Source organism: Miniopterus schreibersii, assembly GCF_964146895.1.
Source record: "Miniopterus schreibersii genome assembly, chromosome: 14".
NCBI classification, from domain to species: Eukaryota; Metazoa; Chordata; class Mammalia; order Chiroptera; family Miniopteridae; genus Miniopterus; species Miniopterus schreibersii.
The window spans coordinates 46,774,537-46,800,949 of NC_138114.1; the positions used below are offsets into that span (position 1 = coordinate 46,774,537).

At 47.7% G+C, this 26,413-nt stretch overlaps 1 protein-coding gene across 42 annotated transcripts in view; it reads left to right on the forward strand.

The window, feature by feature from the left end:
* TCF7L2 (transcription factor 7 like 2) overlaps positions 1-26,413 on the forward strand; it is a 186,109-nt gene that overhangs the window by 93,812 nt on the left and 65,884 nt on the right. For 19 of the 42 annotated variants that reach the window (XM_081158968.1, XM_081158978.1, XM_081159001.1 and 16 more), the window contains one exon: positions 22,127-22,270. The exons of 21 other annotated variants lie outside the window; for them this stretch is intronic. In XM_081158968.1, coding sequence (XP_081015094.1) covers positions 22,127-22,270 — 144 coding nt within the window. The remainder of the gene's footprint in view (positions 1-22,126; positions 22,271-26,413) is intronic. 2 more of the 42 variants (XM_081158979.1, XM_081158993.1) reach the window with 1 other exon arrangement.

The following is a 26,413-nucleotide window of genomic DNA, read 5'->3' on the forward strand; positions in this document are numbered from 1 at the left end:
AAGGTGGGGGATTGTGCTTCTTGGTCATTTCTCAGAGCTCAGGGATTATAGCAATTCCTCTGTCCCCCCCGGGAATGCGGGTGTGCCGAGGCCCAGTGTCAGTGGACACCTGCTCTCCCTTCACCTGGGATGCTCAGGAGATAAACCGCGTCCCCTCATTTCCTTAATTTAAGGGGAAGGCACAAACTCTGCCGAGAAGAGGGATTAACCTCTGCGATGATTTATAAACCTTCCACCTCCGGTTTCCCCCTCATGCCCAGGTATTAATGAGTATGTTTGCAATGACGGTTGCAGGCATTAATGCAAGTGTCCAGATCACGTCTCCTGTGGTCTTTGCTGGACCAAACTGGAGGAAAGAGGAGGCCGTGTCACCTAGGAAATTTGCTCTTCCATTGAGATGAAAGGGCAGTGAATTAAGTGCCTGCTTTCTCTCCCTTTTTTCCCTCTGACGGTTATTGATTCTCCCCTGGAACCGCGCAGTCCACGTTCTGATCTCTTTCTGACAAAGGGAATTCCCAATTTGTCAGCCGGCGTGCACACTAGCAGGTTAAGAGTTAAACACAGGCCCCACCTGCCCTCTCGAGAGCCTCAGGAGTTTCATTCTCTTTCTGCTCAAGAGCTAGAAGATGTTTCTCAAAGAATCCTCTTTGGTGACTGAGAAGGGAAGAGAGCTTTAGAAGCCCGACATGAAGAAATAAGAGGAAAGGGGCGAACGTTGTCGCACTACATCTGTTTGTTTGGTTGTTGACAAAGGGAAAGAGGCTCCTCTTACTAAACTGTGGCTGGGGTGGGCGTGGGCGTGGAGAGCACATGTGTAAACTTACGCTGTGGCTGACATAGTTTGGACATACTGCTCAGTGGAAAGGTGGTTACTGTGGAAGAAATGAAGTCTACGAAGATGACCGAGACTAAGCCATCGAGTGAGTCACCTTCCGAAGGCTCTCCTCTAACGCATGCTCTTGGCTTAACCTGTGTTCTTGCCACTTCGCCATCTTGACATTGGCTGCCTTGCCCCTGGATTGGAAGCTTTTTTGTGGCCAGTTCTTTTTTTTTTAAAAATCCTTACCTGAGGACATGCTTATTGACTTGAGAGAGATAGAGACAAGAGAGATAGAGATCTGTTGCCTCCCATATGTGCCCCAACTGGGGATTGAACCCGAAACCTAGGTATGTGCCCTGACTGGGAGTCGAACCCGGTGCCGTTCAGTGTACCGGGATGACGCTCTAAGCACCTGAGCCACCCGGCCAGGGCAGCAGGTCGTTCTTCACTCTCTTCCCACGTGCTCACAAAATATGTGAAGCCACAAGAAAATGGACCGCATCACATTTCCCTAAAGCCTCTGCCCAGGTATAACTCAGTAGGAACATAAGTTAACGTTTTTCTGATGGGCAAGGGGTTTCTTTTACTGCTTTTGGTCACATTTCTTTCTCATGTGGTTCTTTTATGGCCCTAGCACATTTTCAAAAAAATGTTTGTTTCCCTCCCCTTTTGGGGGGTTGCGGCAAGTGAGGGGATAACATAATGGTTAAGAGAAAGTTTAGTCTTTCTGGGCCAGGTAAAATAATCAGCCCAATTAAGGGCCCATTAGGTGTTTTAATAGCGATTAAGTTGTATAAGCTGGGGAAGGAGTTGACCCGAGACCTGGAGGTCAAGGCTTTGTGGTCTATTACAATTCCCCAGGAGTCTTGGCCTGAGGGATGCTCTGGGGTCTCAGTGAATGAGTGAGGGTTTCATTTTGAGCTCTTTACTACCAAAGACTGAACAATAAATTGGGAGTGATGCTTTTGTCCTAAATTCTAATAGCCAGAGAGAGAGAGAAACAGAGAATGTGTGTGTATGTTTACGGATACCCATATATCAGGAAACATGTGTTGGGGACTGTGCGTAAAATTCTCATTTTACATGAAGGAAAACAACGTAGTGAATGAACTCTGGGCCTGGTAGCTTTGTTTCAGCCCCTCTCTTCTCTACTTGACCACGGGGCTCACAGACAGGACAGTGTTTTTGTTGTGAAGTTACATACTTCCTGCCATCTCTCTAAGCAGGCCCAGCTTTGGGAAAAAGTTCCAACCTAGCTCACAAACCACCGCCCCCTCCCCTGGTCTCCAAGGCTTCTGTCCTTGGGGTGGTAGTATTTGGAGATGTAAATTTGACCTTAGAGAGAAACACTCTGGTGATAGGCTAAGGCTTGTATTTACTAATCAACTTCCCCTTTGACAGTCATTGGCTTCCAGGCCCCAAACCAAACCCGGTGGCTGCTTTTATGTCTGGCCAAGAAACATACTCCTTGTTTCCTCCCCGATTCTTAAACAATGAAGCAACGACAGCGTATGGTGCTGTCCGTGTCGGTGAATGGAGCGAGATGGCCCTGCTCAGGCTGGACCGGGAGGGAGTGGGAGCTCTGGGGGCTAACGGGAATGACACCGGATGTGACATTGCTGTAATTCTGTTATCTGAAGCTGTAGACTTAAATCTGCTACCTCCCTGTCCTCCCTTTCCTTCTGACTTGCTTCTCTTGAGACCCCTCTATTGGCTGATTCTGAGCCTCTTCCAAGGAGCCAGAGGCTGGAGAAAGAAAAAGGGGCCAAGAAAAGAGCAATGAAAGAGTTTTTCTTTAGCAAAGAGGGACATGTGCCAAGAGATTTGGTAAATATTAAGCCAAAGGGCCAAGCAGGGGAAGATTATTAGATGGAGCGAGAGGAGAGAGAGGGAGGGAGGGGAAAACACATGGATGTGTGTGTGCCCGCTGCCTGCACAAGTGTGTTGTACATTTTGTTGGATGGGTGGGTTATGGGGGTTCCTGAAACAGACAAGTCTAGGGAACGCCTGGAGGAAGGAGGGGAGTGCATTGCTACTCGGAGAGACTGCTGAGGACTGGCTGGGCCCCGCTGGCCCTGCCCCATCCTGCTTCTTGTCGCCTCAACAGGGACCATTTCCTTTGGAAAGTCTACCAAGCCTTCCAATTGGGCATCAAGCCTTTCTTGCTTGAGATGTTTGACCTTTGACTCAAGCTGGCTGCAGAAACCCTCGTACCAGCGAAGGACAAGCCTCCTCTGGCTGGAAGGGAGGGGCCCGGCCAGGGCAGGCTCTGAACGGCGGCCGCAGCACTATTTCCTAGCTGGTTCCAGGCTTTACAGGAGGTTGCTGAGCATTTAAATGGGGGTAGTACGTTCACATCTGCTTTTATTTTTCCCATTTCTGCAGGCCAGACTGAAAAGTTAATAAATTGTATGAAACCCAAGTAAGCATGGATGTTAAAGAACATTAAATAAATTACATAAGTATGCCTACCTGTAACACTTTTATAAGGTAAATGCATGTGGGTTATTTTGCCATAAATGTGCACACAGACCAAGATTTATTCTAAAGCCCCCTTGTTTTAGCCCTGCCGCCGGTGAAGGTACTACTGTTCCCCAGTCCTTGCCTTCTCTCCCTGGCAGCTCGGCAGCCGGGCTTGGAAAATGCGATAATGATGCCATAAGTACCCTGGTGCAAAAGTTGTTTTTTGTTCCAAAACATTGCCAGTTCACGGTGTATAAAACTACCACGGACACTGCAGCCAGTTTTGCTTTTTCCCCAAATAAGGCAAGCATTAATGAAGCAGCCGAGGGCCTGGGAAAAGATGTTGTCATTTCTTAAAGGGAAATTTTGTCCCCTTTCTTGACAGGCCTTTGGATTTCCAGCTGGAGTGTAAGCGTCTAGCCAGAACTTGTTGAGTAGCAGGCCTGGCAGTTAAACTTGTTTATGACTATTGTTACTCTAGTGACCACTGACATAAATAAACGCCCTGCCTTCATATTTTTGCGCACGTGCATCCAGTGACTGGGCGGCTCTCTGTAAATGATGGGAGGATTGTTCCATTCTGCAGAGAGGAAAGTGAAGGCTAACCAGCTTCCCCGACCCGCCTCTCACTGAACACAAGCCAGGGAGCTGGGGCAGGCCGGGCTCCAGCTCCCCGAAGCTGCTTCCCCTCTGGTGCCAGCCACTCCCTTCAAGAGCCCAGTGTGAGGCCCGGTGGCTGTGTGGCCTGCATGGATGCTGTTTACCAGGCCAGCATTGTCATGGGGTGGCAGAAAGCCTATTTTGAATGTGGGCAAAGGAGGCTCCTGTTTAGGAGTGTGAAATGTAATATTCACAGTCGGGAAAAATTGGGGGTTGGTGTTGAGGCAGAGAGAAGACACCCACAGATCCATTCTTACAGATGGAGACTGTGTCCCCAACAAAGAAAAGGACACATAGCTTTTTTTTTTTTTTAACCTGAAGTGTGCTATTTGGGACCGTACCATATTTTTGCCTAGTGCATGGGAAAAAGTGCTTCCTGCCTCCAAGTTCACACAACTCATATAGTAAGTAGCTCCCACTGCTGGGCCTCTCCACTTGCAGTTGTGTGATTTTGTGTTGATAGCTTAGTATGGAACTTCAGTTCTTTCATTTGTAAAGAATGGGGATAGCCATGGTTTCTGAAGGGGAAGGCCGTGTAGCCTAGTGGTGGAAGCTCTGGCTTCCACCCCAACTAGCTGCCTCCTTGTGGTCAGCTTGCCAAGATAATCATCGTCCAGTTTTCTTATCAGTAAATTGAGGAAAAAAAGTAACTGCTTCCCTCATGGGCCATATTTGGGAATGAGAGGTGTTGTGGGGGTCAGGGGGTCTCATACAGAAACACTTTTGAACAGCATATGTTGCTTTGCCCAGTGTTCAGGAGAAAGGGGTGTTGTTAACACGTGGAGTGCTTGGCAAATGATAAGTCTTTTGCAGCAATATCAGGCCATGAGAATTCTTATTATTTGGTTTGTGCAGTGTGCAAAGGCAAGAAGCTGCCAGAGAAATGCACAATTCAAGGGCAAGGGGATTTCTGTTTCTAGTACCGTGTTTTCTAAGTTCTAATACATCATCAGTTGTAAGATATGCCTTTAATCTAATAACAAATTTTCAGGGAGTCAAGAAACATTACGGTTAAATTTATCTAGCTCTCATATGCATCAAAATTTCCGAAATGTAAAAATGTAGAAACAATACGAGCCTTAGAGTGGAGGAGCTGTGCCTGTGTACGTATGTAATTTGAATAAAAGCTGTGCTGTTTGATGCTCTCAATTTCAAAAGGATGCTGTATAAGAAGCTTCCCAAACCCACTTTTGATCACATAAGGGTGTGGGATTGGCGTGGACTGGATTTTTAAGCTACACTGAAAGGGTAAAAGCAAACAGAGTCATTAGACGTGCCCGTGCCCATGGAGAGCAGCACTGAGAAGATCGCGAGGACCAATATCGCAGGATTCTACCAATGAAGATTTTGCAGGTGCAGGCTTTACATTGTTTTCGACCTTTAAGGGGAGTTGCTGGCGTTGACGGAGGGTGGGCTGGGCTTCTGTGCAAGGCTTGCCTCTCTATCAGCTCATCATCAAAAATATGTCCCCACTTCTCCTTAGCTCACCTCCCCACTGGAAGGAGTTGGGCCGCAGTATGAAGGGGAACACTGAACACAGTTGCATCAGAGGGTGACGTTTGAGCATTTAATGCACCATCTTTCTTGAGTATTCTAATGGGGGAAGCTCGGGCACTGCGCATTAACCTCACTGTAAGCGTGATGTGTTTGAACGCAGAGTCGAAGAACAGTCCAAAGAATGTGCATGTCTGCTGTGAGTGCTTTGAATAAATCAACATGATAGCCAACAGTTATTAACACGTTATGTGAATTGGACAGTGATACATACTTTGAGGACCTTGAACTAAATCCACCAGTAAGAACCTGTAGGATAGGCTCTAGGACTGGCGTTCTGGGCGTGGAGGTTGTCATACAAAGACCACTGGCAGGAGAATTTTCTGGGAGTACTCAGCCCAAAGTAAATTTCAAATGCTTGGACTGTAGCACGGAATTGACTAATGTCAGGTTAATTGGATCTGGACTTCTAAATGTGGGTCAGTTTGGGTTGGAAGTGATTTTATTATCCACAAACCTCTTTGTACCTCCCCTCCCCCAGAAATACTCAGCCATAATTTTTTTCGGTTGCCAAGCCTCTCACATGGAGCTTCTGAGATGTGATATATTTTTGTGTTGGATTCTTAAGTAAGAGGTATTGCTAGGCTTTTGATGCCATTATGTTTGGATTTCATAGAAACTTTCAGCGTGTTGGCAGTTAAATTCCAGGGCAGGAAGGAATGAGTCCCGGCTAAGACCCAGGGAGCCTGAGTCCTTCTGTTATCCCGTCAGAAACTTGACGTGTGACCTTGGACAAGTCTTGGCATGTTTTACCTCATGGCTTTAACAAAATATGGGTATTTGTGGTTTTTCTTGGTCTCTTTCAGCTTGGAAACTAGGGGATTCAGTGATCTGTGTTCTCTGTGCTGCCACTATGAAATGGAAAATAGTACATGGACAGAGCCTCAGAATCTTCAAGATCTTTTCAGATCTTCCTCAAATTGCCCTTCCCTTTTTAATTTCTGGGCATTATTTAAAAACCTCTTTGCAGGGCTTTCTCCGTGACATTTTATGTAACTTTATGGACTTTGGGTAAACTCTGAGTTCCTTTCAGAAGTTTTTTTTTTTTTTTTGGTCTTAAGTGCTTTATTAAACCTGCTGAGATGCCGTCCTGGGAGATGACTGATCACATGTGAAAACAGTCTGGACTTAACTGTCCTTACGGAAGATGGCCATTGAAGCTTACACCAGCTCTCCATTTTTGACAAAAAACTCCAATTGGACAAAATGTATTGATTTTTTTTTTTTTTTGGTATAAAAAGGTTTTGCGCCTCTGTGTTCTGTATGCTCGCTCATGTTGACAGCTGACAGCGACTTATTTAGCTAAAGGTTGGCCCTTCTGAGTGGCAGTTACCCAGAATCCCTTGGGAGTGATCCAGGATGCTGGAAAGGGGCTTTGGGAGACAAGGGCATGCAGTTTGGCTAATGCGAGTCATGCACTGTTCATTGTAAGGCTACACATGAGAACCAGGAGGAGATGCTGCCGTGGGACGAGGCCTCCCCGAGACACGGACCAGAGCCCACAGCAGCCAAGACTCAGAAGCTGAGCAGGTGGTGCTGGGTGTTGGTTCTGGAAGGCCCGGGAAGGCAGGGATTGTGCCAGGACCCCAGGCTGTGTGCGGGGCCCAAGCAGCAGTGTCGCCTGAGGCTGTCCTTTGTGCTCAGCCCTGATGTTACTCAGCCCTTTGCTCCGTCTCCTCTCACCTTCGTGTGTCGCCTCCTAACCCTCCGCCTGCAGCCACCCTCATGCTCTCCCGTTCTCTTCACTTCTGCCACCATGCTCACCTTGGCCCTGTACCTCATGGGCGCCCCCCGTATCCCTTTACCTTTCATTTCCATTTCTTCCCGCGTTCCCAATTAAAAAAATAAAACCCTGGAGAACCAAGAACAAGAATTTGGCCCTACTCACCACCCTTGTCTGGATGGGGTGTTTTTGCGGGTGACAGCACTGGCCACCATCCAGCCTTGGCCGTCTCTCCTTGGGCCTGTGAACAGGGAGGGGCTCACATGGTTCAGAATGTGCAGCCCAGTTGGGGTTAGACCCCCTAGGAAGCGGACGGTGGGTGTGGTGGGCACTGGGATTGGCGTGTCTGCTCAGAGGCAGAGGACACATGCCTGCAACAGAAGGCTGTTTTCCCTCTGCCTGCCTGAGTCAAGGAAGCCTTCCAGGAGGGTGTGCAGGGGACATCCAAACAACCAGCAGTGCTCAGACATTATTCAGAGATGGAACCGGGACGTGTGTAAAGACCTAGATCAGTCCGGCCTTCTTCCTGGTGGACTGTGTTGAGTTGGTGCTTACAGTATCCACCGAGAAGACCTCCCTTCACCTGTTCTCATGCCTGCTTATTAACACTGAGATCTGCAAGCGCTGATGCCTCAACCTGGTTGAGGTTTCTTGTAAGACCAGATAGGTAACCAGTGGAAGGGACCCTGGTGATGCTTTTCACATTGGAGAGGTCTGTTTGCTAATCCCCCACTCAAGGCTCTGAGCCCGAGTACTGCAGAGATGGAGTGGGAGTGGTATATTCCTTATCTTTTAACATTTACTTTCACAGTGTAGAAGCCAGTATTCTTTCACATCTAGTAGTAGAACTGCTGTGTGGGGGGGAGGGACCATGCATATAACACGTCGTCACGTGGGCACACAGGCCGCAAGGAGTTCACGTTGAATCATTTTGGGGCTTACACAGGAGAAGGGGCCCTCTGCATTGGCAGTGGACTTGTTTCAATGTGCACATGCATAGTTTGGAGACAACCTCTGTGAAACCTCTGAGAGCTGGCTCAGGGCTACACCGAGTGCTGTGGGGTCCTATTCAGGGCAGAGCAGGTTTTAGTAGGAGCTGTTGGCTGGTGGAGTGGAGTAGAGTGGACCAACCAATGCCTTGGAGCCAGATAGACAGGCCAGGGTTTTTGGCCTTATTTTTTATTACCTGTGTGATGTAGAAAAGCCACTTAATCTAGAATCTTCTTCTCATTCTTTAAAACCAAGAAAACCTTCTGTAATGGGACACTTTGTTGACAGGTTAGCTTGCATGAGGTTAACGAAGAAAAAGGGGGTTCTTTGATTCCCATAACCAGCTGCTGGGAATGGCAGAGGTAGGACTTGCCATAGGGACAACTGAAAACTGTTGAGGGGACATCAGCCTTGTGAATGTGTCCTATCTCCTTGTTTCATCATTTTCTCATCCTGCAGCTCCTAGGTGGGAAGGACTGGACGATGGGTAGGGTCATTGGCTTTCATGCCCAGCCGGGGATTGGGCCGGGAATCTGGTTGGTCTGGCTTGGGTCAGGTGCCATTTCTGTACCAATCGGTGAGGGTAGGAAGGAGTGGGGGATCATGTAAGATGTCGGCTCCCGTTGGATAGTGTTAGATCCCCAGGGGAATTAGGAGTCAGTCTTTTAAACAAATAATTATTGATGATTGAATTCTGCATTAAATGAGTGGTGTGATGCTCTTAGCTCTTTAGTATCTACCAGATGCTCTTCATTAATTGTCTCCCTTGCCTTCTAACGGGGCCATGAGAGCTAGCCTGTTTTAGCCCAAATCCCGCTGTATCCTGGGCATCTTCCCCATGCGGTCTGCTGAATGGGGCAAGGCCTTCTGAATGGTTACGCTATATATTTTTAGGACATGCCATTGCAGGTACAGCTTTCATAGTGTTCCCAAACCTTAGGCTTTTATTATTATTATTTTTTGAAACGACGGAAGCCTTAATATTGAAGGTTAGGAAAGAATGCTGAAAAAGAGCAGTGGGATTTAGGCAGAGAGCTGCCAGGCCTCCCTAGGAGCTGGCCTTTCTCTCTGAGGCTTTCTGTGGGAGGGTGCGTGAAACAGATGTGTCGCAGGCATGGTGCTGAGCTCATTACATGCCCCATTAAATTGAATCCTCGTGACATTTTAGGATAGAGACCACTATTACCCCATATGAGGAGCCTAAGGCTCAAGCAGGTGAATAGCTTACCCCACTTCCAGGTGACCATTGGTTGTGGGCCAGGAGACAATATTTAGAGGCAACTCTCAACCAGGGAAAGATGAAAGCCCCATATTTGCTATGGCTAAAACAAGGAAATTTTTTTTTTTTTTTTTTACATTAGTTTTATTGAGGTACAATTCACCCATCTAAAGTACACAATTCGGTGGTTTATCCAGAGTTGTGCAGCCATCACCATAGTCAATTTTAGACATTTTTGTCCCCTCCTCCAAACACCCCATACCTTTAATAGAGTCACTCCCCATTTCCCCTAATTCCTCCCAGTCCCGGACAACCACGTATTTTCTATGGATTTACCTCTTCTGGACATTTCATATAATCTTGCAATAGATGGTCTTCTGTGACTGGCTTCTTTCACGTAGCAAAGTGAGGAACTTCTGATGGACGCCTGCCCAAGGTGCCCTCCTAGGATCACCTTCCTGAATTCAGTGTCTCTTTGCTTCCCTCTGCTCTGCCTCACTATTTACAAGAAGCCAGAAACACCCACGTGGACTTTTTGAGTATAAGAACATGCTAGAATTAGTGGTGGAATGTTGGGTGGGTTAGATCTGGACCTGGCATGGAAGGGATGCCTCCCTTTTAGTACCTGGTGTTGGCCGGAGAGGGTTAAGTGCTGCTCGAACTGTGACCATTAGGAAATGACCGCTCCCTGGCTCTCACTTCCAGGAGGAGTTCCTGTTTCGAGGGCACACTGGGCAGGAGGAGCTTGGGTGTCTGTCTTTTGTGATGTTAGAACAGACGTAGAAATGTGTTCTGATTCCCTTGGTGCGGAGAGGGGGCCTCCCAGGGAGCTTTAGGAAGCCTCTCCTCTTTGGTATCACCCACCTCGCCCCCTGGCTTTCCTCCCCTAGTTCACCCTCTGCAGAGGAGAATCTTTTATCTTCTGTTCCGGGTATGGCCGAGGCAAGGGTGTTATCAGTGTTGGCACCGGGCACGGGACCAAGCTCGCTGGTGCCTGTGCTGAAACCGAAGCCGGGCAAACGGCCGGGCAGCTGGCGCCTGAGCCGGCTGCCAGCGAGCTCCTTGGCCTGTCCCACGGAGGCTTGTCCTCGCCGGCCAGGCACATTGGGTACCCTGACAGCGGATGGTGTAAGCCCTGTGGGGAAGGTCACATTGGGGTAGTCCCACGGAGGGCTGTCACCCATCCCAAAATGAGTGGGGTCGCCAGGTCAGGGGGCTGGCCAGGAGCTGCCCGGGTTCCGGGGGAGGGTGGAGTCAGTGCACCCCCTTCAGTGAGGTCCCCCAAGGAGGTGACTCTTCAGACAAATTGCTGTTCCTAAGTGGGCCAAAGTGCTTTGCAGATCACTCGAGTGCTTATAAACTGTTAAGTAAAAGGAGCCGATACAGATGTTCATGCGTGGAAAACTGGCTGTGGGGTATGAGAAGTTTTTCTTCGTGGGGAGAGCGGGCGACTTGGTGGGTGCTCACAGCCTGGCTCGTCCCTTGATCTCTGGCTGTCTTTTGGTTCTTGTCTCCCTTCTGGAAAGAAGAGAAACGGGAGGCCGGGCTTCCCTGAGTACATGATGGCAGTAAAGCTGCGGGGTTGGCTCGGGCCCAGAACCTTTCTAGGGTCTCGGGTGAAAGTGTGGAGACCAGGGTTCCCCAGGCTTCCTAATAAATTCAGGTGTTACGTGCTGGACCTGGCCCCTGAGCCGGAGTAGCTGCGCTGTTCACGTCCCGGGGAGTCTGTGGCCCCGAGGATGCTGGCAGCTGGCCGTTTCCATAGGGCAGGGCCAGGCGGCCTGGCGTGTGAGGTGGAAGTTCATGGGGGCAGACATCCCGGACCACCCCCCTCGGGCGGTCTCTGTCTCTCACGCATGTGCCTTTCTGGCCTAGAACTCAGAGCAGCGGAGTTCCCCGCTCTCTTCCCGCGCGGGGACTATAGAGAAAGACCATCGAGTTATTACGGGGGCTGTGGACTCTGACTGCCTAGGTTTTGATGACCGTGAAGGGGTTTGGATTTTAACGGGTCACATGATGTTCTTGACTCTTCCCTTCTGAGCTGTTCCCCATCCTGTTTTCCTTCTCTAAAGCCTCCCCAACCTGTCAGCCTCCGTGTGAGTCACCGAACCAGACGGTGCCCATCCCCGTGGCCTGGACGACTCCGGGCGTCCGGAAACCAAACCATTGTGGCATTGCTCCGCTGTGGACGAGAGGCACCGGAGCGTTGCAGCGGGCCTGGGGTTTGTTTCTCCTGCATTTGGGCTGCTGCTGCGTCTTGTGCCCATGGCTGGTCAGCTGGCCTTGGCCATCAGAAGAGGGGTCTGGAGGGCACCCTGGTTGGCAGGTGCTGGTGTTGAGGCTGGCCCTCTTCTTCCTCGAGCACAATGTCATCTTGGATCTTACAGATACTGAGACTTGCTTTAAGCAGAACATTCTGGATTTATGAATTAGTCTTGGGCTCCATTTTTTATTTTGTACTTTGGATCCTTTCATTAAGGAGATCAGAGATAAAATGTCATTGTTTTGCTAGGAGACTGGCTACCAGCAGTCTCCCCCAACTTAGGAAAGGGGGTTGTCTGAATTTTCCTGAGTGACTGGGGAATCTGTTATAGATCAGCAGATTTCTACAGCTCTGTGATTTTTAAAGAGATCTAAATATACCTTCTTAGACCATACTAATCTTGCCACTATTGTCACTTTGTACATTTGTAAATGACAATAATAGGGACACTTAAGAGAGTTATGGGGCACTTAGCTAAAGGTTACACACTAGTCGCTGAGGGGCTCATGGGGATGTTTACATCACCGCCAAATTTTGCTGGGTTTCCTGATTGCTGTTGGAGGGTTTGGATTAGGGTTGGAAGGTTGTGTTGCTGCTGCAGTGATCTGAGTACTTTCTCAACCTCGGGCCTCTGTATCAGTGCCCATCATAGGAAAATTTGTAGGCCAGTTACCTTTAGCTCCTTGATTCTCACCTGGGGTGACTTTACTCCCCAGGAGACATTTGGCAGTGTTGGGATGCATTTTTGGTTGTCACAGCTGGGCAGGGGATGCTACTATCATCTAGTGGGTAGAGGCCAAAGATGCTGCTAGCATGCCCCCCCACCACCACCCTGAAGAATTAGCATCCAGGTTGAGGAATCCTGCTTTCACCTGCTTATTGAGCAACTCTCCCTCTGTTATTCCTGAAACTGAAGAACACACTAAGATGTAGGAAAGAATAAACATCTCAATTTGCAAAGGTATGTTTTAGGTTGCCCTTTTTCCCCCCTGCCAATTATGTACTTGAGAATATCTCAGTGATTTTCTAGAATATTCTTGATAAAAAAGAGGGAGAAATGATTAAAACTACACAACATGATGAGGCAAAAGCGAGTAGCTTCTTGTGTTTCATGAAGTCCCGAGATACAGAAAAAAGCCGTGAGCTATTTTGTGTGCTGAGGTCCAGCAGAGGTGTTGACATCCTGCCTGGTTAGCAGAAGAGATCATGTGATCTCATTACATTTGCATCTCTTAAAATCTTAGTCTTCCACTCACCTAATAGGCCTTTTTTTTTTAAAAAAAAAATATTTTTAATATATCTTTATTGATTTCAGAGAGAGGAAGGGAGAGGGAGAGAGAGATAGAAACATCAATGATGAGAGAGTCACTGACCAGCTGCCTCCTACACGCCCCCGACTGGGGACCGAGCCCGCAAAGACCAGGAATCGAACCGCGATCTCTTGGATCCTAGGTCAATGCTCAACCACTGAGCCACGCCCAACCAGGCTTTATTATTACTATTTTTTTAAAGTGAGAGACCCAAACCAGATCATCTTGCTTCTCCCCGAATAAATACTATAAGTATTGGTTTTTTTAAAGGTGCAGCTCTAGTTTACCTTCTAGGATCACATTCTGCTTTCTCAATCCTGTTCTTAAAAGGAACCGTCTACTGACAGTACTTCATGCATCTCGTGGCTCCTCCTGACATTCCGGGGAAGTAAATGAAAGGTGTAAATTAAGAAAAGCAAGTGTTGTGGTCCCCACTTTAACCCTCTGTTCTGTTAAACGGCTGTATTGAAGAGGGCTGTCAGTGCTCTTGAAAACTTGGGAAAATCCACAGCATGCCGGGGCCTTCAGTCACCTTGGGGAGCACAGGATGTTTGATGTGAAAATTATATGGCCCCATCTAATTGACTGTGTTTTCACCCCACCACATATCAACTCAAAAGCAAGCTCTTCCCCCTCCCCTGCTTTTTTAGCTAAATTGTTTAACCTGAATTTCATGCTATTAAGAATTGTGTTCTAGTAACCCAAGTGCCATTTTTCAATGTCTCCTGTTTAGTACCCTGTCTGTATGACCCAACCCCAAACTTATAAATTTCTAGACATCTGGCAAGAGCCGGTTATCAATCCCTCCCTGATGCGGGGGATGATAAGGCCTTTGACCCCCATTCTTTCCCATAATTTACACTCTCCCCCCGTGCCCTGCGGAAGCCTGGCCAGCCAGTGGAAAGAAAACAGAAGCTCTCTGGACCTCTGCTTCCTGTGAAATGGGAATAATAATTTTTATCCTGCCTGCTTCCCAGAGCTGTGTATTTATTTCAGACAAAATGTGCTCAGAATTCAAATAGAAAGCAGTCAGACAGAGATAAGATAATGGCAACTCCACCAACTAAAACTCATTTAAAAAAAATAAATTTATTCACGTAACATACAGTGCACCCATTTAAAGTGCAAATTTAAGCTCTTAGTGTATTTGCAGAGTTTAGCAACCATCACCCAAATCAATGTTAGAATATTTTCATCACCCCCAAAAGGAAACCCCTTACCCATTAACTGTCACTCCTCCCATTTCCTCCAGTTTTTCCTTCCCCTCCCCCAGTCTACTTTCTATCTACGGATCTGCCTATTTGGGGTGTTTTGTGTGTGTGGAATTGTACAATATGTGGTCCTCTGTGACTGGATTCTTTCACTTAGCATGATAGTTTCAAGATTCATTCATGTTGTGGCACATATCAGTGTTTCGTACCTTTTTAATTGCCAAGTAATATTCCACTGTGTAGGTAGATCATATTTTAGTGATCCATCATGAATTGCTGGGTAAGCTTCAGAATTTTAAGAATATGAAGCTAGACCATGTTTGTTTTAAATTTTAAAATGACCCTTTCCCATTTATTGGACGTTAAGTTCTCTTACGGTAAATACCGTTACCGGGCAAACTTTTCCAAGTCTATGCGTGGTCTACATATTTGAACAGGTACTTACCTCAACAGACCCTACCTGGAACCAAGAATTGGATCAAGCGACTTCAGAGCTCATGGTCTCTTGAAAGCACCAAAGACTTTTAATCTATAAAAGTAGAAACTCTTGCTAGGAACTGTTTCTGTAGTTTGGCTAGGGATTAAGACATTATTTCCTGTGACCCACACTCGTCCCTGATGGCCTTTCTCTCCTTTGTCTTCGTTTTCGAATCAGTGGTAACCACTCCAGTGGCATCCAGAAGACTGTGATCATGAAGTTATTTCCAGCCTGGGGATCTTTTATTTCGTGTTAAGTTTGCTTGTTTGTTACTATTCTGGTTGTTGGTCTTACCTGTTATAAATATTAAGAGGCCCAGGTATGTTTACATTCTGGAGATAGGAAAGAAAAGTCACTTTGTCCAGAGTTGCCACTCGGACTCCCACTTTCACTGTGGTTGCTGTGACCCAGGGAGAGTTTCTCTGCCTGGTGGACCCAGCCTGGGTCAGCTGCTCTGATCTCTACCCGCCAGCACTGTTTTTTGGCATTAATCTCCCTTAAACACTTTGAGGAGAAACTTTTCAAGGAAAACCTGATCCCCCCCCCCCCCCCCTTTATTGGCTGCACATGTCAGACATATGAAAATGATTTTCACTTTAAGAAGCTGGGAGCCCTTAGTAATTTTTAAGGGGACCCTGAAAACTAGGTGTTGTCTAAGAGCCACCAAAATGAGAATATGTGAGTTGTTACTCTGGGCGCTGGGCGTGAACAGGTGGGCTCACCTGTCTAGCGGTGGGAAGAAATGGGAGCAAGAGGGTATTGAGGCCTCCAGTTCACAGGTACACTGTCCCTGTTGCCTTACGCGCACACACGCGCGCACACACACGCGCACACACACAATTAGGATTGTTTTTTCTCTTTCAAGGTTCTCTTCAACCTGATTTTTACTAACAGCTATGTAAATGTTTGGGATGGAAGGAGATAGCCTTGGGTGGCACCGGGATTAATCTATCCCAGACCCCTTACCCCTTCTGTCAGTCTAACTCCCCTTTTTAAGCTGAGAAAGCCCAGGTACCATAGCACTGAATTAACTGCGGAGGAGCCGACCCAGGCTGTGTCTGCCCTGCCTTCTGCCACATCTCCAGAGTCCAGGACTCTGGAGTTATGATCGCCTGGGGCGCTGCCCAACGACAACAGAGGTGGCTGCTTAAGCGCTCTGATTGGCAATAGTGTGATTCCTTCTGGGGATGACACATTGGGGGCGAGCGTCACTTTGGAACCAGGGGTGTCAGTGAATGGAGCTGGTGAGTATCCCCCAGTTCTCGTGCTCATCAGTTGCTTTGAGAGAAGAGGAATGAGAAGGTGTCAGGATTGGTCCTGCCTGTGGGAATCCACTGGTTTTGAACATATCCTTACACCTTTTATATCCTTCCAGTGTGCTTCCTCCTTTCATAATGAGCTTTTTTCATACTTTTTCAATTTAATAAGTTTTTATGCAATTAGTGTAGTGTATTTCAACCATTATGGTTTATTTTCATAAACACCCAAGAAGGTTTGACTATCATTTTCTCACACATTAGTGCTCATTTACACACTCAGTCATTATACCGTGAAGACCCTCTGGAGTTTGATGCTGTCAGGAAACATACTGGCAGAAAATAGTATACTATTATCTAATGCTAATAATTGGTTAGTAGCATTGACAAAAGAAGACGTGTAATTGGGGCTCCTGTGGCTAACAAGATGTGAATTATGAAAACATTTCCAGGAGAAATTCCAGGGTCGTTCCAGAAACTGTTACTTGCGTTTTGAAACATTTGGTCTCCATCCTTAGGGAGGAGGGTGCTGTTTATCAGCACCCCTTTCTTTTTCTGAGCAGAGCTCCGCATCTCCTGAGGGTACCTTCATCCCCAGACACACCCACTCGGTCCCTTAGGCTGCTCACTCCTCCTTGTGGCTGACGCATTGGTTTTGAGAGAGTGGGTGGCCTGGAAGGCTTCACGGCCCACTCGGCCTCCCTGCCCCTTTCCCCTCGAGTCCACTTGGATCCTGGTCTCTGTCACTAAGGTGAGGTCCTTGAGGGCCAAGGTGGACCTCAATTCTACATCCTTTCAGTGCCGGGATGGTGATTCCACGTCCCCCGATGCCATCTCTGAGCAGGGTGGCTGAGTGGCATGGCTGAGTGGCATTGTCACGGGGAAGGGAGGAGGGAAGTGTCGCACGTGAGCTGGCACCTGCCATTCCCGACGGTAGGCCCTTTCCCTCCAACTTGGAAGATACTGCTCACCTGCGCATGCAGTGGGTACACGTGTGCACACTCACACACCACGCACAGACTCTGACACCTTGTCACTCACATGCGCTCACGTTTTTGAAAAATAATCCTGAAAAAAAGTGTTGTATACACTTGTCATGTCAACGATAGTGTCCAGGTCTGGGGAGGAAGCGGGCTCACCTTTGATGACAAAAGTGGTAGCCTGTGCGGAGCCCAGATTACAGTTTCCCTGCGTCTGTGTGAGGTCGTTTGACAGTGTATTTCAAATGTAATTAGTTCCCATCATGGTTACCTCACCTTCAGAGGTCAGAATTATTGATGGAGCTTAAAACTAGATCAGCACAACCTGTAACGACTTAATTCTCTCTCCCAGGTTATAGGTGCACATCTGGGTTGGTTGGTTGGTTGGTTGCTGTTCCTTATTTTTATATTTTTTTGTATATTTATTTATACATACGTGCGTATATGTAAGTGATAAGAGATATGAGGATTTTACCCCCTTAACAATTTTTTAAAAATTGTCATTTTACTTATTTGTTTTTTTGGTAGAATGGCTTTTGCCAATGCCCTTTTCTTAAATGAATTTTTAACTTGTTTAAAGATTTTGTGCTTTCAGAATAAAATCTTTCCATGTTACGCACAGAACTCCGACTCCTCGTTTTAAAATCTGGGATTTAGTTCTTTTCTAGTGCACTCCTGGGTATGTCTAGATTTAGGGATTATAAAAAAATCATAAAGAATTCAATTATATGATTTCTAAGACCCATTCCATTTCGCAATTCTGATTTATTTTAGGGACCCACAGATAATCCTTTCCCTTTTGCTGTGGGGAAGAAAACACATAAAAACACAACCCAAGTATATTAGTCAGGATTCTCCAGAGAAACAGAACCAATAGTGTGTGTGTGTGTGTGTGTGTGTGTGTGTGTGTGTGTGTGTGTGATAGAGAGAGAGATGGGGGGGTTTATTATAAGGAATTGGCTCACGTCATTATGAAGACTGATAAGTCCCAGGTTGGTAAGATGGAGACCCAGGAGAGCCGATGGGTAGTTCAGTTCAAAGGCTGGCAGGCCTGAGACCCGGGAAGAGCCAATGTTCCAGTTGAAGTCTGAAGGCAGGAAAAAGTGATGTCTCAGCTCAAAGGCAGGAGGAATTCCCCCTTATCTGGGGCAGAGATCAGCCTTTTGTTCTGTCCAGGCCTTCAGTTGATCAGATGAGGCCCATCCACATTAGGGAGGGCAACCAGTTTTACTCAGCCTATCAATTTAAATGTTGAATTCATCCCAAAACACAGGAACCCTCAGAATGATGTTTGACTTTACGTGGCCCAGTCAAGTTGGGACATAAAATTAACCATCACACCAAACTTTTTTCTGAGACAGAACTGAACACTTGTCTCTCTCTTTCTGCCTTAGAGGTAGGCTCAGAATTATCCCACCAGCCAACAGCTCTTGGCTCGCTTGGGTCTGAATAGCATTACTTCATGCAAAGTCTTTATCTCTGGAGGCTTTAGTGTTTTTAGGCTTTTGTTTTTTCAAATGCTTTTCAGCACCTTCTTCTATACCCTTTCCTCTTTTGTTTATTTTTCCTGGCAGAGCAAATTGTACTTTCTAGCTCATTGGGTTTCATTCTGTTGTGTTAACATTTGAATATGGCCCAGCCACCTGTTGAGGGTGGGGGTGTGTGGAAGCTCATAAAGAAACAAAGTAGTAGAACGCATCAATATTGCTCCTTTTTCGGTGGCACATCTTCATTCTTGATCCATGTGGCTGTGTCCAGAGCTGGTCAATACACCGTGCCAGCAGGTGCCGTGTCACTGGTGAAAATGAGACCCACCATTCTCTCTGCCTGCCTTCTCTCTTGACTTGCCACCTTCCCCAGAGGTGACACACCTCTTGGAATCCTCTGTCACAAATGGGCAGTGCTTCAGAGAAGGTGAGGAGGCAGATGGAGTGCCAGTATTCATGGCCCTTACTTTCTCTGGGACCACATGTTAAACGAGGCCAGTGCAGCCAGTGGCTTGGGAGGCAGTGGCGGAGGAGGTGGGCCGAGTGGCCATTCTAGCAATGTGTGGTTCAAGGTCTCCCTCCCGCGTCCCAGACACTCTCTTTTCAAAAAGTACAGATGCCTACTCCAGTATATTGCCTTGGAACAGCCCCCTCATTGCAGCCAGGAGCATGAAACTCATGAGGCTTCATTTACTTTTGTAGTGGCTCCAGTTTTTTCCACATTACTACTAGATTTGTGGATGGCTGATTTCTGAGGTCAGTCTGACTAAGGCGACTAGAATTCTGCACGTAGGATGTCTCTCCTCAAACCCAGCTCACATGAGTGCATTGATCCATAACTGAAAAGTCCATAGTTAGCCAGGCTCAGGAATGGCTGGATCCAGGGGCTCATATATGACGACACCATTTCCCCCCAACTATTGGCTCTGTTTTCCTCCAGGTTGACTTCATGGCAGGGGGGCAGGTTCAAGTCCAGAGAGATCTTATCTTCCCCTACAATTCCAAACCAGTAACTGTGGTAGTGGGTGCAATATGCTGACTGCCTTTGGACTGAGCAAACCTTGTGCATCTCTGGAGCTGGGGGTGGGATCCATGCCACTTGAACCTATATGGCTTGAGAGTTGGGGTGGTACCTTTAAATAACTCAAGGTGTACTGTTGGGAGAAAAAACACAAATGGATGCTGAGCAGAAAACTCAGTGGTCATCTGCTTTTTAATCTTTAATATCCATTGAAGAATTGTCTACTTCTCAGGGGACCCTGAACTACTGTTGTTTTGTGGCACAGAATGAGTTTGTATTTGTGTATACATTAGAATCTTTATAAGACCTCTACTCAACTCCCACCTCCTATTTGAAGTGGCTTACAGGACTTCATATTATGCAAAAAGTTTAGAAATGAGTAACTAAGGAAATTAGAATAAAGAAAAAAGCAGGGTAGGCCCCTGAGATGACATGGGAATAAGCTGGCAGGCAGCTCCTGCAGGACTGGTGAAAGTGCCTGCAGATTTGGCTCTGAGGTTCCCAGGCATGGAAGAGCACCTACACCTTGTACAGAGAGGTGTGTGTGTGTGTGTGTGTGTGTGTGTGTGTGTGTGTGTGTGTGTCCCTCATAAGCCACAAGCCCCTATGGGAGCTATGGGAGTACAGGTCCTTTGGAGAGGTTGTGGGGAGATAATAAAAGTGATGTGGTCTACGGTACCCTTACTCCAGACTCCTCTGGGGCACCTGCCCTCTGGAACTTGCCCCTGTGCTCTCAGCATTGTGCTGGGAAACAGCAGGCAGACCAGGATCGAGACCTCTGTATTGCTGGGGCCCTTCCGGGAACAATTGGAGGGCTAAAGCGTGTCACCTTTGGTGGGCAACGGTCAGGTGAGTCAGTGCTGTGACAAGGCAGAATGGGATCACCTTAGTTGTAAAGCTGGGCAAGTCCTGCAAATGGACTCATGCCTCCCTGGTGACGCATGTTCCTGTTTACAAATGAGCCAAATGAGTGCTGTGGGGACCAGAGAGACCCTGGGCCTTGGACAGCCCTGGCTGTGGGACAGACCTCTGGGCTCATGTCATTGGTGGCTTTCAAAGTCAAGACACAGGAACACCTACTGCCAGTAGAAGCCCTGGAGTGCCACCAGTTTATGGGTGATGCGGCCCCTTCTCCTTTGGGGAGTTCACGTGGCCTTTGGATGATTTTACTCCAACTGGATAAACCTGCCATGGGAGGACCAGGAACTCTGGTAACCATGTAAATTACTGTAGAACTGTGGCTGCTGTTCTGTAGATTTTTCTTTTATGTCTATCGATTTTCTATCTCAAGTCTTCAGTACCCACTATGTTCATTCTGCTGTTTAGTGACTGTCAGAACATAAGATACTGGGTCTTGTGCTCAATCTCATTCCCTTCACCCTGAATTCTGTGATTCGGGATTAAGAAGGGTGAGAAATTTGTTCATGGGATTTTCCTTCGTATAAAACTTTTAAAAACCTAGACTATAGAAGGCATACATCCTTTACAATGAGCAGAAAGGGCATAGATGTTTTCTTTTTTTAAAGACAATTAGAATGATACTTCTTGTTGTGAAATAGCTCTTTTCGGACCTCAGGTCACCCTTTACACCCCTAAATTCTGTACCCCATTTATAGAGCAGTAGCCAACACCTGGGCAGGCAAACATGTCTACACAGCAGCACTGTGAGTTGACTGAGACCTGGCCCATACTCCCCCTCTGCCATTGACTAGCTGTGTGACCTTGGGCATGCTCCTTAACGTCTCTGAGTCAGTTTCCTCTCTGTGGAGTGAGGGTGATAGGACCTACCTCACAGGGTGGTTGTGAGGTGTAGCGGAGGAACACACACACCCTGCGCAAGCCCCAGATGGAGTAGATGGGCAGTGGACCGAGGCAGTTTTCAGGATGGGGCTCCAGCTGGGTAGAAATTCTGGGTAGCATGTACCTTTTGAGCACCCAAGGTGTGAGCCGCCAGACCTTTTGAGGGGTCCGGAGAGGTCTGTGCAACTGGTTGTCTCTCAAAAACATTACTGTCCGGCAGAGGGAAAGGTGTTAGGACAGATCCCCAAATAGCTGAATGGTGGAACCATACGTAACTATTTTTGTAGGGTAGAAATATCAGCAGTACCGCTTGGTTGCAGGGGTGGGGAACGTCTGGCCCGCAGGCCATATACGGCCCGCGAAATCATTTGGTCTGGCCCTGCCAAGGCAACTAGGCGGGACTCAAAATTCAATAAATCTAGTAGCTTATTTCATAGCTGATTTTTAAGTTGGTAATGTATGGCCCACGAATGATGTTATAAATATCCGAATGGCCCTTGGCAGAAAAAAGGTTCCCCACCCCTGGTAAACTAATAGGAGGTTCAGTAAGGTAAGTCGAGAGAGAGAAATGTAGCCAGCGGGCCCTCTGGAGGCCCAGAGGCAGCAGCGGCCGCGCCCACTGGGGTAACTCTGGGCAGAGGTGGGGATAGCGGGAAGGGATGTAACACAGTCTGCCTGGAGGAGGTTGTGTATGTCATAGAGGGGGGTCCCCAGGCTGGATGGCAGGGAGGTGGAAGAGTTCTGGGTTCGAGTGGGGAACCATAGCCCTCCTCTCTCGGAGTTTGCAGAGGAGTGTGTATTAGGGTAGGAAGCCAGGCGGGGCCCCTGAATGCCTGGTGACTGCGCCCCCTCCCTCCCAAGCCTCACTCTGTTCCCCTTTCTTCCTGGCAGCAGTGTCCCCTCCCTTGCTGCACTCAGGGACATGACTGTCAGCACCTCTACCCCCCCTCAGACTTCACTGTCAGCACTCAAGTCTTCAGGGACATGAAAAGGAGCCACTCCTTACAAAAGGTTGGGGAGCCCTGGTGTTTGGAGGTAGGTCGCGGAGCAGAATGACGGTATGAGACGAGCCAGCTCTGAAATGAAACCGCCCATCCAAAGTTTACCTCGAGCCAGGGCAGGGCCCCCCGCCGCGGTCCCTGTCTCCCCGCCTGGTCACTGTCGTACCGGGTGCCATGATGTCTGGGTGTACTGACCACTGATCGGTTTATCACAGCCATAAAAATGCCAGTTTACAGAAGAGGGTGGAGGGTGGTGCTCCCTTGAACCCCAGGTGCCTGGCTCCCGGGGAGGCCATCGGTCCAGTGTCATGTGTAGCTTCTGGGAAAGCGAGCAACACTTTCTCCCATTAAACGTGACCCCCAGGAAATCACTTTCTGGGCCTCTTTCCAGCTCCCAGGGGAGAAGTTATCACCTCAACTTTGCCTTTGTTATCAGTCATTTAGAACGCACAGGTTTTCCTTTGGGGCTCAGGGCACTGAGAAGGGCCTGGTCCCCCACGGTGCCGCCTTCCCCAGGCAGCTGTGAGTGGCTCCCCTCACAGACCTGGCTCTCCAAGGACAGGAAGCACTGTTAATTTCTTTTAAATAATTCAATATGTTGTCAATACCCCACACCGCTTGGGAGTGACAGTTCTCTTCAGATTAGTGTCCCAAAGAATAAAGAACGTGGAGGACTCGCTTTCATCTTCAGCAAGCAAAAGTCAATTCAGATAAAAACTTTAAAGTAACTCTTCAGACTTGAACAGCAAATGATTTTGTACTAATGCTAGCTTTTTTTTTTTTAAAAGATAAGTGAAAATTCAAGAGCCAATTTTTCAAGTCCTCTGCCTTTTAAAAACATGTACTGTACACGTGTGCTTTATACCTGCCATTTAAAAACATGTACTGTTACACGTACTTGTGCTGTGCCACGTGTTAGGGCTCTAAGGACAAAAAACAGGCCTAGAGCATATTAACACGTGTCCATGTGTCTTGCCTCATGGAAAGGACTGACTCACCTTGAAAAGGTCGCTCTAACTTAAGAAGTAGTACATGGTCCCTTAGGAGAACTGGAGACAAGGAGAAAACCGTGCAGAAGGAATGCCAGCGCCCACAATCTTTTTACCTGTTTATAAGCTCTTAATATTTGGATGCATTTCTTTCTCACCGTTCACGTGTCCAAACCGTAAAAGTCTTCTCACAAAGTTGGAATTGTGCTTTGCCCAGTTTTGTGTTTTCTTTTCACTTGACCTGTCACCAAGGAGCCGTGCCCTCGGATGTGCCCTAGCTCTGGTTGGTACCGCCATGGATTGGCGTCCTGTGGAAATCAATCTTCCTGCCTGACCCTGACCCTTCCCCTTGGGCCAGGTGTGAATGAAACGGAGGCTGTTTCTGGACTGTGCCTGGGTCACCTGGATCCCCATGTATGTGTAAAGTAAAGCCCGTGTCCTTTTACTGGCCTGGGTCTGACAAAGCAGGGGGTCCCCCCTTCTGTGCAGCATCCGGGGCCGGATGGAAGCTTTTTCTCAGCAGCCCGTCCCTGGCGCAGTTTTAATAAGCGCAGGAGTTCACTTTGACTGTGGACAAGGCCATACCCGACGTAGCTCTTCCTCCACCAGGGCCTGGCAGGTGCTAACTCTTTAATCTTTGGTCGGAGTTATGAGACAGGTGAAGGAGAACCGGGCACCCGTTCTGAGTCTGAGGAAAATGAAAGAGAAAGACTGGATTTCTGCCTCACACCCCAAATGCACACATTAGACCCCTGGCGCCAGGGACACGCTCATTTCCCAGCTTTGCCGTCAGGACAGGGAAACATCTGGGAAGGTGCCAGTGCGCCCCACTTCTAGTTTGAGGTCTAAATCCCCAAGCTGTGAATAGGTCAGACACAGGGACACTACTCACGGGCTGTGTGAACTTGGGCAAGTTATCCTACTGCCCTGCCTCAGTTTCTCCATCCGTGAAGGGGGAATCCCACAGGGGCTGGTCTGAGCATCAAACGAGGAAGTCTGTAAAGGGCGGCTTGGTTGGAGGAGCTGGTGTGCCTGGTCTGGTACCAACACCCCAAACGATTCTTGGGGAACCACATACTGATAGTGTGGCCCTGTGATGGGTGGCCGCCGCTGGGGCAGCTCAGTTGTGTAGCAGGCTATCCATGAGGCTTTTCTAGAAATTAGTTACGTCTTATTGGGAGTGTATCCTACTTCGAGAATCGGGGTGGTGTATGGATTCCCCGCCCACAGCACTGTGTGCTAGAGGCGGCTCTGGGCAGCGTAGTGGAAACTGCACGCGGTCGGAGGCAGGGCTGGCTGCTCCTCTGGGTTTCAACCCCCGTGTCTGTAACGGGGATGGCAGTGGACTGCCCGCCCAGCCTGCCTCACTGCGACCTACGAGGAGCCCTTGAAATACTGACCATGCATCTCCTATGATCCAGGCGCTCCTGGAAGCGATTTGCCTATATTAAGTCTTCACAACCTGGAAACAACTCTAAGAAGGAGGTGCAGTGATTATTTTGTGGATGAACCACAGGGAGGTTAAGCAACTTGATTAAAAATCACACAGCGAAGGGGTAGAGCTATGGAACTGCTGTTCGTGACAGGCCCTGGCAATAGCCCATGGTTTGGAGCCTTCCACACCAACTATCTTCCACACGCTGAAGGAGAAGGTGTTGGGTGTTGTCCATCACCCCAGCCTTCCCAGGAGCTGGGCGGAACTTCTGATTCAGGACATCTAAAGGCCCGTTTTTGCTTTACAAGTACAGTATTCTGGGGACCCTCTTCCCCGTCTATATTTAACTTTCATTGTCCTCTCTCTTTCCTTGCAGTTTAGCTCATTTCTAACCTCATACTTCTCTCCTCGAGAGAATTAAGGTTGGTTGACCAGATGAGTAAATATGACTAAGAAAGTCAATACCCACCTGGGCAGGCATGACTCACTTCTTTCTAGTTAGCTATTCCCGTACGTTTTAAAGCTATCCATACAAAGTCATTTCATTGGGGCTATTAACCTGTTTAATAGTGACAATAATAGGGTGTGACCCATGGCATAAATGCATTCAGATAAAAAGAAAGTGTTTTTCCTGTAATTGCTTAGTCAATACCATTTTCACGGAAATGCTTGCAAAAAGTTCTTTGTCCCAGTCCTTCCCTTCCCTTATGCCTTGTTTCCTTCCTCCTCGGGCCTTCTACAGATTTTTCCTAATATGTGGACATTAGCATGAAGGTGCGCTGTGTGTGTCCCTTCTGAGGTTTTGGTTGACCTCCCTTTTTGCTAGTGGTGAGCCTATTTTTATTCCAGTTTTAGGGGTATCTGAGTGTGCGTGTGTGTGCGTGTGTGTTCAAGAAGGGGCACATTACTGTTGGTACCAGCTTATTAACTTCTCAACTCACACATTTAAGGAAAAAAAGAAACTTCTGCTAACTTTGCAAAGCTAGTCACATAGACAGGGAGTTAACCATTTTGGGGAGAGGAAATGAAACTTCTCTTAGGTTTATTAGACCACATCCTATAAATCTGTGGCTTATTATATGTCTGATTTCTAAAAAGTGTGGCATCATGGCCGAGGTTTTGTTTCTGCTCGTTAGTCATTGAAACAAATATAGATGTTGCTTCATTTCCTTGGCACTCTTTATTTTTCAGTACATGTTATGTATGGAAAATCTGGTTTTTCGCAACAAAGTGCATTAGAGGGAAAGTGTTTGCTTTATAAACCTCAGCATCATAGCTGCAGATTAGCAAGCATTCTGTTAGATGAATGGTTTAATTGGCCCTCCCCCTCCTGTGTCAGTCTCAGAGGGGGCTCTGACATGTAGGGGCCACTGCAACGTGTCCACAATGCATGGGGATGTGACTTCACTGAGGTGTTCTGGCTACATAGAGAAGCGGGCTGAGGAAACAGCACAATTGCTTCTCAGAGGCAAACTTCGTATGTTGACAGACTTCCAGTCTTTCCAAAGACCTGTTTTAAAGATCATAGGTGGGCCCGTAGCATACATGCATTGTTTCCTGCTTATGTTCCATATCTAGTCATAGACACACTTTCCCATGCCTGCCTCGAAAGACTCTCTGTAAACCTAGTGGTTGTCCATTGTGGCCCTCAGTCTGCTCGGCCATCGCCCTGGTGCAAAAAGACTGTTTCCGTAGTTTCACTTTTATGGTGCATTTCATGTGGAAGAGGGTGCAGATCGAAAACAACGAAGAC